This window comes from Thunnus maccoyii, chromosome 1 (assembly GCF_910596095.1).
Source record: "Thunnus maccoyii chromosome 1, fThuMac1.1, whole genome shotgun sequence".
In the NCBI taxonomy this organism is placed as follows: Eukaryota; Metazoa; Chordata; class Actinopteri; order Scombriformes; family Scombridae; genus Thunnus; species Thunnus maccoyii.
This window is the reverse complement of record NC_056533.1, coordinates 8,511,659-8,524,233: the sequence shown is the minus strand read 5'-3', so window position 1 is coordinate 8,524,233 and position 12,575 is coordinate 8,511,659. Positions and strand designations below refer to the sequence as shown.

Here is a 12,575-nt window from a genome sequence, read left to right as displayed (position 1 = left end):
TATATGAGGCTTCAGCAGTCTGAGTTAGTCACACCAAGTGGGTATCTGCCACATTTACAGTCTTTTTAGCATCAAATTCCTACTTTGTGTTTCCTAACTTTTAAATACATTTTTGCACAGGAGGAGGCCTGTGGATTTTGGCCCCCATCACTTACATTGTAAGTGCATTATGAAGGGATTTTCTAATGGCCAGTATGAACAGGAGGACTGATTATGGCAAGAAGAACCTGTTTCAGTGTTCACATGGGGACCTTAGTATTGTTTTAAGACAAACCTGAAAAATTATGAACCCGTCCTTTAAGCAACTCCTAAGTCTCTGCAGCCACATGTCACCTATTCTGTATTGAACACTTGAAGAAGTATAAAATGAGACATTGTGATTTAAAGCCTCTGGAAATTAGGCTTGAAATTGTAAAAATGCATCTATGATATCAAAGTTGAATGTTTTATAAAGCATCCACAAAAATCTGAGTGAAAATAAAGTTCAGAACTATCTGAAAAACCTATTTCAAAAACAGTTCATTTTGCTGTCTAGACCATTTCTAAAGACTGTGTAGGCGTGGCAAAACATGTTTTGATTGATACCTGCACCAGCCACTGGCTGGGCTGGCTAATTACAGTAGCTAACGACTAGGTTTCCATGGTGCAGAGCCGCGCTTCTAGATCATTCTAAGATCAGTGGACCATAGACAAAGAGACCAGCACACACAGCACTTATGTTGTCATTAGAGATCATGGTGTTGGTGTTTCCTTTACATTTAATAAGCTGATTGTGTTTGGTGTTGATTCTACACTGTGGGAAAATAAAGTCCTTAAAGATTTAATGAGCTGAGTTTGAGAGATGGCAATCTCAGAGAAGCAAATGATTGTCAATTTATTCTTTCTGAGTGGTGGAGACTGATAGAAGATGGTTTAAGAAGTACAATGGAATGGGGTGATCAATAAGAAGTAGACTGGAGGGCTATCTTGGGCAAAATTAACTTTAGGTAAAATGCTGTGCTTCAGTTTGATTGATCGATGCACCAGCTGTGGTTGTATCCTCACAATCTGGCCTGGTTTCAGGGTTTAACAGATCCAGCTCTGACCTAAACCTTCTCTATGCAGGCCACTAAAACACAAAGCAAAGCCATTGTAGAGATCGGTGAGCAAGGTTTACCTTTTCGAAAATGCCAATACGACACTCTCATGTGATAAAATGGGCCTATCAGGGGAGTTAATTGTGGTGTGAAAGTGATGTTTGAATAAAGGAACTCACTTTGACCTCCTCCTGTAGTTTTCCGAATCGAACTGTGCCATTCAGAATCCTGCTGATGAATCCCTGCTTTTCTTGCTGAATAACCGAAGCCTGTGGAGGTAAAGAGGGAAGATGAGGGGTTACTGATCTAGGAAAGGAACACAGAGGGGAGGCAGAACGCACAATTGGATGAAGGGAGTGAGGGATTATGAGAGAGGTTGACAGAAGAAAAGAAGGAAAGACTTGAAACTGTTGCAGTAGCCCCGGTTGATAAATGGGTGAATCACAAACAGCTTATATTTAGTTTAATATTGTATAACCATTTCAAGTACTAAAACTGAACGCATGAACATTTTGAAAGTTCTAAAACTGTAAATATGGAAGATAAGAAAATTGTACATGGACATTGCAGGGATACAAATAGTGACTTCTTATCTGCTCAGCCTTGTGCAGTGGTGCGACAAAAAAGCTCCATGTCAGCCCTCTTAAAAACAAGAGAAGTGGATTGGTCCTGGTCCTTTACAATTCCAAAAACAGGCAAACAGCGGCTAAAAATAAATTGCAACTGTTGACAAAGTCCAATATTCACCTCATTGGGACTGACATCGAGCTATGTTACCTTAGTGTTTCATTTTGGTATTCTAACAATATTAGTTTGCTTAAATATCACTCTATACAATGAACCATACATCTCTTTCCTATCTGTTATTCAAACGAAGAAAAGCAGGAAATAGATCTATGTGGGCTTAAGAAGAGGAGGATAGACAGAAGAAAACATGAACTGGACAACATGGGCTGTGTCATTTGGATATATTCCACATCTAGAGACATACCATCAATGGGTGCACCGTCTTCAAAGAACAGTTTCATCTGAGGCGTATCCTGTGTCTAATAACCAAAGCGTAAAAGTCTCTCTTTTATTCCATATGATATAACAAGGATTTTGCACCTAACAGAATACAAGTGAGGTTGATTGTGCATTTATGTTGGATTTACTCATTTGAAAGGGTCAGTCCTACAATTATCTGCCTCTAAAAGTAGGTACACATGTGCACCTGTATATTAAAAGAAGGTTTCATTGTTTAATTGTGCTATACGTAAATGTTTTGGAATGTTATTTGATTTATAGGGTATTTTAAATTTCAGCATTTCTACACTTTGATTTTTCTCAGCTTGCTGATCTTGGACAAATCCAACCAATGAACTATCTTTTTGAGACAGTTCAAGTCATTAATAGCATAATAAGCAGGACTCTTAGAGGCACCTTGATATTCAATGCAAAATGCAGTAAAGAGAAACAGCAGACCTAAGTCAAAATCTAAAGAAGCTTTTGTTCATGTGCTTAAAAGTGTACTGTACTACAGGTCGTCCTTATAATGATGTGATCCCAGTCAGATATCCAGGCTCTGAGAGAAGAAAAGGCGCTATTAAAAGAAAGCTGACAGTCTTCCTTTAATCAATACAATGTTCCACAGAGTAAGAAAATAAATTAGTCGTTCTCTGTGATTACATGCTTGTGTATGTTTTTCTTGCAGAGAATAGATCAAAAAGCACATAGTGTACTGAATGTTTTCTCCTTCATTTTCATCATTCCTTTCTCCCTCTCTCAATTATACACGATCAACTGAAAGAAAATCCAAATTGAAACCTTGGTTAAAGAAATAATACTTTATCTGCTTTTGATTGTCACCTTGTTTTAGGTGACAGCTGTATAAATCAGCTCCTTCATTTCGCTTTAGTGTCTATCAACAGCATACTCGAAAGTCAAGCAAATTTAGTAAACTAGCTGACATTTTTGAGGATATTTAAAGTCACTTATCTCTTGGGAACACACTACCTTATCAAAACCTGATTAGAATTACAGCAGTATGAAGCATGGAACTAAGGCAGCAGCTTGTTACTGTCCTCCAGACACCTTCTGCAAGCGAAGGAGAGCTCAGTATGGATTCAGTTCAGGGGTGGATGGGATTCTCAATGAGAATACTAACTCTGTAAAGAAATGTCACTCTTTCAAAATTTCAAAACATTTACTCGTAGGTCCTAGCTCTATCTAAAATGTCTATTACTCATAAAATTATAATATCACCTAATCTTTAATTTTTAATATCTTTAATACACTTAATTGCATTTAATAATGCAAGAAGAGTTATTAAATTAATGTTATCATCTATAAATTATTTCCCTTATCCTGTATGTACAGCCTTCCCTGTTAGTATACCTGCGCTATTTATGCTTGCTCCCTGAAAAACAACCCTTTCAAATTGCAGGAACCTTAGTAAATTCAGTAGAATACTTAATCAGTCACACTTATCATAACTCACTGTTATTTCAACAATCCTCCCTGCATCTCCATGCTGACACAAAGATGACAGGCAGACTGCACTCACAGGGTTCTGCACTGGTTTGATAAATGACATGCTCTGGGCACAGAAACAGGGATCAAAAAGCTTAGTAAGTTTGGCCCTCAGAGTTTTATGCTTCGGTGAATCAAATGACAGTGCTGTCATCAGCCACATGCTGCACAGCTGCTCCTTATTACTCATTAGCTCCTCAGTATATGTAGAGAGCAGCTTTATCAGGCATTTGCCAGATTGTCTATGTTGCCTTGTTGCTGTAGCATTTGAGTGATTCCTGTCTGCCAGTCAGCAGTCTTACCTGCCGGCACACCGGTTACAAGCCTAACAAATGGCAAAGTAATCTGCCTTTGAGCCCTGTCTGCTGAGTTTTGTTGCCTGCATTTGAGTTCAATCATCTGATGCCAAATACCTTAGCTGGCACTCCTAGACAATTCCATAAACTGTCATTCTGCCCCGTCTGCTCAGTGTGCATTCATTTTCAAAATTTTTCTTTTTTGTAACTGGACTCATCTTTCTACAAGGTCAATAGTGTCAGTACAATCATTTATGGGTCTTTATTTCTGCTTTGTCAAAAGTTCAATGTATAATATGTTGTTTCTCTGCAGTGAGAGAAGTGTCAGGGGTATGTATCTGTAAGAACATACTTGGTTTCAGGAGGGTGTTAGTAATACCATGTGTAATATGTGCAACATGTGTATACAGAATCTTTAGTTAGTACCATTTGCAATAGTTGGTCCCTCTCCTGGGAAATATGCTCCGCTACAGAAATGACAGCTCCCAGGTAATGTCGAGTCTTTTCCTCTTTCAGCACAGATTCTTCCCTCTGTTGCTTCAATACACTCATCCTCCTCTCGGCCTTCCTAATGATAGAATGACAGGAGCAAAGAGGAGAATGGGTAGGATTGAAGAAAGCGAGAAAAAAGATGAGAAGGAAAAACAATGAGACAGAAAGGGAAACAGGAGCACAATGTGGAGTGGAGAAGGGAGGAAATTTAAAAATGTAGTAGGGGTTAAGGGAAAGAAACACGGCGGATGGAAGGGTAGAAAACATAAAATAGAGGAGAGATACAGAGTCAATTGGATGATATCTAGAGACCCTGCCATCTTGATGCGATGGGGGTGACGCCACTGTTGTTTAATCAAACACCCTCTGAAAATCTTCACACTTCAAAATGAGGAAGTCCAAATTAATCTCAGCTCAGGTCTACAGGGAGCAGAAGGTTCCACAGACCAGAACAGATTTTAGAACAGCTGTAATCCTCTGCCAAAAATATATCATACAGTGTGGGAACATAATCTGATCTATAGTATAGTAGGATATGTAATGCTGTTGCAAAGCTACTGTGAACTTCAAAACTCAACTCTGCTCACATTGAAGTTAGACAGAGCTTTGCGGGGAATTGTGTAAGATCACTTAACTCCATCTACTTATATGAATGATAAAGGCGTGGGTTGTCTTGCTCTAACACAGCAACAAGAGACTGAGGAGAGCTCAATTAAAGACACGCCAACATAGTGTAGTCTTGAGAATCAGTAGTCTTGTCTAATCAGGAAAAATGAGTGAAAACACCTCTCTGGGTGGACAGTGGGTGTGTTGGGGCTTTAAATAAGCATGTTATGAATTTAACAATACTGTATAAGAAAATATCAAACAATTGTGTTTCACAGATTCTACTTAAATTGGACCTATTATGCTCATTTCCATCTCTATATTTTTATACTGGGACTCCGCTAGAGTAGCTTTGCATGATTCACAGTTCAAAAAACTCTTATACACACTTCACATTGTCCCATCTTTTGAAAAAGAGTGTGCTGTGATATAACACCCCTCTTTTGAGCGGCTCCTCCATCCATCTTTGTAATAGCAACCTGCTTAATCTCACAAAGAGACTGCTTCACCTCTTTTTTAACATCTTTCTACATTTTTGGACTTAGCCTATTACTTAATCTAAGACCTGGCGGCTTGGTTTTGAAAATAGTGTCCAGCATTTTCAAAAACGCTCCGAGGGCATAAATCCATATAAATAAAATTTTTTGATTGCCAAGTGTGTCTTTTGATTGTCTCAGACACATTGTCTGAGGGGGTCTTTATTATGGATAAAATATTGTCTTATGGATAAAATACCTAACACTTCTTTAAGAATGCGAAATGGATGTGTATCCAAATGGAACACCATGGGCTTCATGTGTGAGATAATATTAGACAAAGAACGTAAGATACTGTCGCTCATACCTGTTAGCTTGTCTGGCGAGCTCCAGCTCAGCCTCCATTCTCTTCATGTCAGCACTCAGGTTGGCTTTGTCAAGAGCCAGACTTCTATTCTCCTCTTGCAAGCTGGACAGTCTGAGAAGCAGCTCGTCCATTTCACTCCTATTCTTGCTCTCCTGCTGCTCCAGTTGCCTGAGAGCCAAGAGCAGATTGTACAGCATATTGTAAAACAATATCTGGTGTTCGGGGAATGCTTTTCAGCAAAGCATATCCATTCACCATAGAATGTATAAATGTCTTGGTCTCACTATTGAGACTTTAAGTATGTACTCGGTGTGTGTATATATAGGTCATCATCTACTTGCTGTAATATTCTTCATGATTATTTTATATATCCTGACAGAGATGAAAACAGGCCAACTTCACAGTAATGGTCAAAATTACAACCTACAGAGATCTGTATAAATTTTAATAACTCTGCTTACTGGCATACTTGTAATACTTCAGGAGTTTCAGGACCACCTTAAACATAACCTATTTGAAAAATTTCAGTCAGGTTTTCCTTCAGTACACAGCAGTGAAACAGCTCTGCTCAGAGTTGTGAATGACCTGCTCATGGAAGCTGATGCAGGGTCCCCTTCTCTCCTGATTCTCCTTCACCTGAGCACTCTTTGACACTGTGGATCATACTATTCTCTCCACACCACCATAGGACTGTCAGACTCTACATTTAAGTGGTTCCTCCTAGTCAGACATACTCAGTCCTACCAGAAATGTAGGACTGAGTATGTCTGACTAGGAGGATGCAGGTCTAGATCGCTCCCTGTCACCTGTGGTGGGATTGGCTCTCAGCCCCTTCCTGTTAACCCTCTACATGTTCCCCCTTGGGCATGTCATCAGCGGACGTGTGATGTCTTTTTATTGCTATGCTGATGATATCCAGCTGTACATCAAAATTGCCCCAAGCCCTTCTGCAGCCATGTCATGCCTCAGCACCTGTCTTAAGGGATAAAGGACCAAATGAGCACAAATTTCTTCCAGTTAAATCGATCAAGCCTTCTGCTCTGCTGCACCAGGCTTGTGAAACAGCCTTCCTAACCATCTGAGGGCAGCACAGTCCCTAGACTCTTTTAAAAAGATTAAAAAGCCTTTCTAATCAGAAAGGCTTTCTAATCAGAAAGGCTTTCTAATCAGAAAGGCTTTTTTATCTTAACTCTTACTATTTTCTTTATGTTGTGTGTTCTATATTATTAATACTGTAGCACTTTGAGTTTCACTATGAACAAAAAGTGCGATACAAATGAAATGCATTATTATTATCATTATTACTTATTTTGATTAACTTGTGAAAAGTCAAGTTTTCTATTAAATCCCACTGGCACTCTTTTCACCTAAATCAAATAACTAAAACAGCTATGATTCTGCTCTACCACATCAATTTATTCGCCACATCCTCTTTCTATTGCAATTAAAAATGCAATGCTTCAGGTGCTACTCTTGTTGGTTCTTCTCCTTGTCTTGCTCCACCCTGGGACCCCCTGGGATAAATTAATAGTAAAGTGAACTGAGCTCTTGGCAAATCTGTTTGGAAAGAAGATGAGCAGCCGTGGTATCTGGCATTTTTGAATGAGAATATGGACCCTAACATCCAGCAAGCAACAATATGTGCCACTAATATAAATGTTGTGGTTTGAGGAGGGGCGTTTTCCCCTCTACCTCAACATTTCTTTTTTAAAAACATCTCATTTCAAAACAATAAAGTGTCTTAGTTCAGGGGCAGAACTGTTATTAATACTGATTAGTTCATCTTTTTAAGAGAGAAAGAGATATTGAATTAAATAAGAGGTAGTAGTACCGTCTGAGTTTCCCAGCAATGTTGCAATGTTCATCCCAGGTGACGGCATCCTTCAGGCGGCCCTGCAGCACTTGCACCTCCCTCATATTTTTCTGCATTGCCCTCTTGCTCTCCTCCAGGTCCTCCTGCAAATGCTGCTTTTCTGCCTCTAGCAACATCAGTTGCTTGGACACTTTGGATACTACAGAGAGGAGCAAAGGAAGCAGTAAGAGAGGTGGAGAAAGAAAATGGATTAAGATGCATTCAGAGTGAAAGAATGCAAGCAACAGAGAAAAAGTGTCAAAGTGTCAAGTATCCTTTAAACTTTGGACTTCAAGATCTCTTCTTAAAATATATCCACAGCTGGCTCCTTAGTCTTCCCACTCCCCAACTCTCTACTTATGCATTACCTTCAGAGTGGTGTCTGCTGTGATTGGCCTTGGCCTTAACATGCTGTGCCTCAAGCTGATCAATCAGAACCTGGTTCTCCTGCAGAACCAGAAAGGCCTGCTGTTGCAGTTGATGACTGTAGAGAGAAAGAGAGAGATTACGGACACAACTCTGATGACGAAACAGTACTGTTGAAACATTAGTCTGCAAATCAATTGGTGTGCTCCAGTGTTTTCTCTCTCAAGTTTTCTGTCTCTGGTCTGAGAACCACCCGATTCAGTTGTACATTACTGGAAAATACACAGAGAACCGCTTTTTACAGAGATTATGGTCAGTTATGGTTCTAGTAGCATTAGATTATTTCAAACCATCCAGGGATCCTCTCTCCTTCAAAGAAAAGATCTCACAGAAGTTATGAATTTCAAAAGAGAAAGTACGCTACTAACACACACATACCTCTTTCCTTATATACTACATGTTGTATTTATATTGATCTTTGTAACTAGTCAAAATATTTTAATTATATGACAAGATGTATTCATAACTGTGGTAGTCTGGTATGTTGTAAGACACTGAAACATAACTTATTACTTCTGTATGCTGTAGTGCACTGGAGTACAATCAGTGAACTCTCAATAAAATGAAGAAAAGCAGTAATATGAAACTAAGTAAATGGCCTGACGCATTCCCAATTAAGCCTGACAAATCTGCAGAAGTAGCATTTAGCTGAAGATGATGAAAGGTGTACAGGTGGTCTTAAACTGAGAGGAGACACTTACTGTTTTCTTGGTTTGTATTGAAACGAACATAGTGTAACCAGCATTTGCCACTTCATCTTTCCCCTTAGGACAATATTATATTATATTATAGTAAGAGAAGCAATATGTTCTACGTCCTACAGTGAGAAAAATACGTACATAGATATACATTCAAGAGTTTACACCCAGTAACCCTTTCACCCTTGTAATCGTAAATGACTGAAGTGACGCGTTTGCCGTCAAATGTCTGCCTTCACTTGAACTGGTGGTTGTGTCTTAATCATGAATACTGTGCACTAAGTTGCTGTTTGGTATTTAGTGCTCTTTAATGTTGCTGACGCAACATTACAAGCTAGTGTGATCAAGAAAGACATTTTCTACAGGGAGCACAGAGGAATATATTTTACTACTTTTAATTTATTATTTCAGGCAATATAAACTTAAGTAACAGATCCAGAGACAGCCAAGCAGCAATGCAGAAGAGAATAAAGGAGGTATATAATTTTCACTACTTCAGAATCGTAAGCGATGACCGCCAAGCAAGTGCTGACAGTGCTGAATTATTACACACACAGTATATTTCTTCTTACCAGTCCTTCTGGCTGACCCCTCCGAGCTTTCCAATTTCATCATGGAGTCTCTCATTTTCTTTGATCACCTCCTCTACATGAACACGCATTCTCTTCACCTCCTCCTGTGACAAGCAGACAAAGACTCATGAGGACCTCAAGGACTAAGGACAAAACAAAAAACAAAGAAGTAATCTCTTATTTTACTACCATCCCTCTGCAAAGCATTAAGGATCCCTCTGGCAAGATACCATCCTTGACTGTGACTACAGCTGGGTGGACCAGTGCTATCTCCACTAAGTGTGGTCCTGCTTCTCCCAGTAGAGCCCTTTTCACTCCCCCTAATGTGGAACTGGATTGCCATCGTGCACATAAACCTGCTGACAAAAGTCTCATCACTGGAAACTGGAGTGTGAAAGTCTATTGTTGGTGAAATGTTACATGTTTTTTGGAAGATCTCTAATTTATTTGTCATCTAATATATTTAACTTTTCTTCATTTATTTGGACAGTTGAAATAATGTAATATTCTTAAACCATGAAAGAGTTTGTGGTTGTATAAGGAGACAAACTAAACTTCATTTCCACCTCATTGCACCATTTAAAATAGCAGCTTTACAGCATTTAAAATAACACATATTCATAGTTTCTCTCTAAATATCATAATCATTTCAGCTGTGCACAAGCCTTTCACTCCACCAGTGATTACATCATAAATGCATCATCCTCAACACAGTTTGAGCCACTTTCAACCACAAAATGTTAAGGATTTGCAGAATATTTCAACAGTAATTGCTAATAGAAAAATATACACTCTTTGGCTTTTGCTACTACTTACTGTACGCCTGCAAGTTTACCTCACCTCCCAGGCTCCCACTGTACTAAAAATCCATTAAAAACCATTAAAGAACATACTGGCAGCTTAATTGATATAATATGTCATGTTTGCTTACAAGTGTATTGCAGGTTTTGATCCTGTGCATTGCACATTTCCAGGGCTGAGCATTAAATGCTAATTAACCGTTTGCAGGTTTGTCTGTGATAACACAGCCCATGTAACATTCTCTTGGGGGATAATTCAACTGCACAGATGATTGAGGAGGTAATAAGCAGAAACTCTCTCTCTCTCTCTCTCTCTCTCTCTCACACACACACACACTTTACCTCTGTGGTTTGCAGAAGTACATCTTTCTCATTCATCCTGTCTTCATAAGCCAGCAGCAGAGGAGATAAATACTTCATGTCCAGCTATAAAAAAGGACAAAAGAGCAATGATCCAAATTTGCTACAAAATCAAAGGCATGAATCTATGCCCATTCAGGGCCTAACCAAGGCAGAAAAATCACTTTATAGCCCATTGTATCCTTGGGCTTTCAAACTATCGGTCATTGTCTCTGCCAAGCAGGCTGAGCAGATATGATTTCACGTTAAATTCATTTCATGAGGTAGATACAGATGGAAAACACCAGCCATATTAATCCGCTGACCGTTTAACTTACAAAGCACAGATATTGATTAGCTAAATTTGACCATTAACCCGCAATAACTGTCCAGCCATATTAAACTAATGTCCAGCTTTACATAACTACTGACCAGCCAGGGAGGAGGAGATCCCGTCTTTGGTAAGCCACTGATTCTGGAGATCTAAAAGAGACAGAGAAAAAATAATTAGTCATCATCATTATATCAATCATATTGTCTTAGTTAGATGGTTAATGTGGCATCTTTGAATGCTGCCCTTCAAGACGCAGTAAATATATAATAATGTGCAAAAATAACCAGAGAATTGAACATTAAAGACTAGTATTATATACCACTATACCGGATCAGAAACAATTTAGGTCACTGAGGAACAAGCTGCTTTCTTGTGTACAGGGGCTAGAGACACTAGAGCAACACTCTTTCTAGCAAATTACAGCTTTAATAACAAATAAGTCAAATCAAAAGTAATTGCCAATACTGTATTTATGTGACCTACAATAATGATGCAAACAAAATTAAACTAACTTGGCTAAATCAATCTGGACTTATCCTATCTCTTATTACAGCATTATTCTATGGTAAAACTACTCCCTAATCTTTTCCCTTATCTATGCCTTTCACCAGCCACACTTCAGCTGTCAGTAATGAGGGTTAGCAGAGACATGCGGCAGCAGAAGTAGCAAACTGGTAGTGATGATGAGAGCGGGAGATCCCTGTGTGAAGGCACAGCATGAGGTAATCATGATTAAAACCACAGGCATGCTTTCTTTTGCAATGTAAAATACACAACAACCTCGAATGGGCAGACAGCCACAGACAGGAACAAGAAACTCCTTTAGTCAAACAAATCAAATGGAAGGACGGACAAAAAGAAGACCTCATTTCTCTCAGCGGGGCTCTGGATCAAAGAGAGATATCTTTAAGGCTTGTTTCTGAGGAAATGTTTTTTTCAGTGATAAAGCAGCGAATATAAAGTGATGTACTGATTGTAGATTCTGTAACAGAGCTGATAAAATTAGACTAAGGGGAGAGGTGATAAAATATTAGACTACAGAATAAGAGAGACTAAATGTCTCCTATTGATAAACTAAGAAGAGTAGTAGAGTACAGGAGAAAAAATACTGTTTTCATTCAATTCTGGCAACTTGACATTGAGGGAGACAGGCTGATTGATAAGAGAAATGCTCCTGGTGTATTTTCCCAACAGTAGGGACTGTTGTGAGCTTTTTACTCAGGGCTGACTGCTATTATATCTACATTTGACCAAAAGTCTCTTGAGCAAGGCATGAGCCCAAAACTATTCCATGTGGCCTACAATCAGGTCACATGGGGTCCCATTCAGAGTTTGTTTCCACACAAAAAAGTCCACAGTAATCTGAATCAAAAACACTGAAGAAAGTCAAACATAAGAACTTCAGCAGTATAGAAATTGGGCTTAAACTCAAAAACCTACTGTTCTTCAGCAGAATAATCATCCCGTAGCTCGTCTTACCTCCTGTTTGGACAATGGTCTGAAGCGGGTTTGGTAGCGGCTCAGCTCCACATTCAGACGATGAACTGTCATTTTAAGGGCGTCATTCTCATCCACCAGCTCTTGAGCATGTTGCCTTAAATTCTGTAGCTCTGCCTGGCTGCCTGTAAGCACAGCACATCACGCTTAAATATTTTTGAAACATTCAATACTTACTCTAATGTCAGGCAGTTAAGTAGAATATACAAGAATCATTCATAAATCAGAGGCCA

At 39.1% G+C, this 12,575-nt stretch overlaps 1 protein-coding gene across 1 annotated transcript in view; it reads right to left on the bottom strand.

Annotated features, from left to right (window-relative positions):
• Positions 1-12,575, bottom strand: part of cep89 (centrosomal protein 89) — a 63,474-nt gene that overhangs the window by 42,449 nt on the left and 8,450 nt on the right. Inside the window, exons 8-16 of the mRNA XM_042394488.1 lie at positions 12,325-12,467; positions 10,944-10,994; positions 10,515-10,598; positions 9,373-9,476; positions 8,045-8,160; positions 7,656-7,836; positions 5,825-5,992; positions 4,310-4,451; positions 1,256-1,345 (exon numbers count right to left, since the gene is read on the bottom strand). Coding sequence (XP_042250422.1) covers positions 1,256-1,345; positions 4,310-4,451; positions 5,825-5,992; positions 7,656-7,836; positions 8,045-8,160; positions 9,373-9,476; positions 10,515-10,598; positions 10,944-10,994; positions 12,325-12,467 — 1,079 coding nt within the window. The remainder of the gene's footprint in view (positions 1-1,255; positions 1,346-4,309; positions 4,452-5,824; positions 5,993-7,655; positions 7,837-8,044; positions 8,161-9,372; positions 9,477-10,514; positions 10,599-10,943; positions 10,995-12,324; positions 12,468-12,575) is intronic.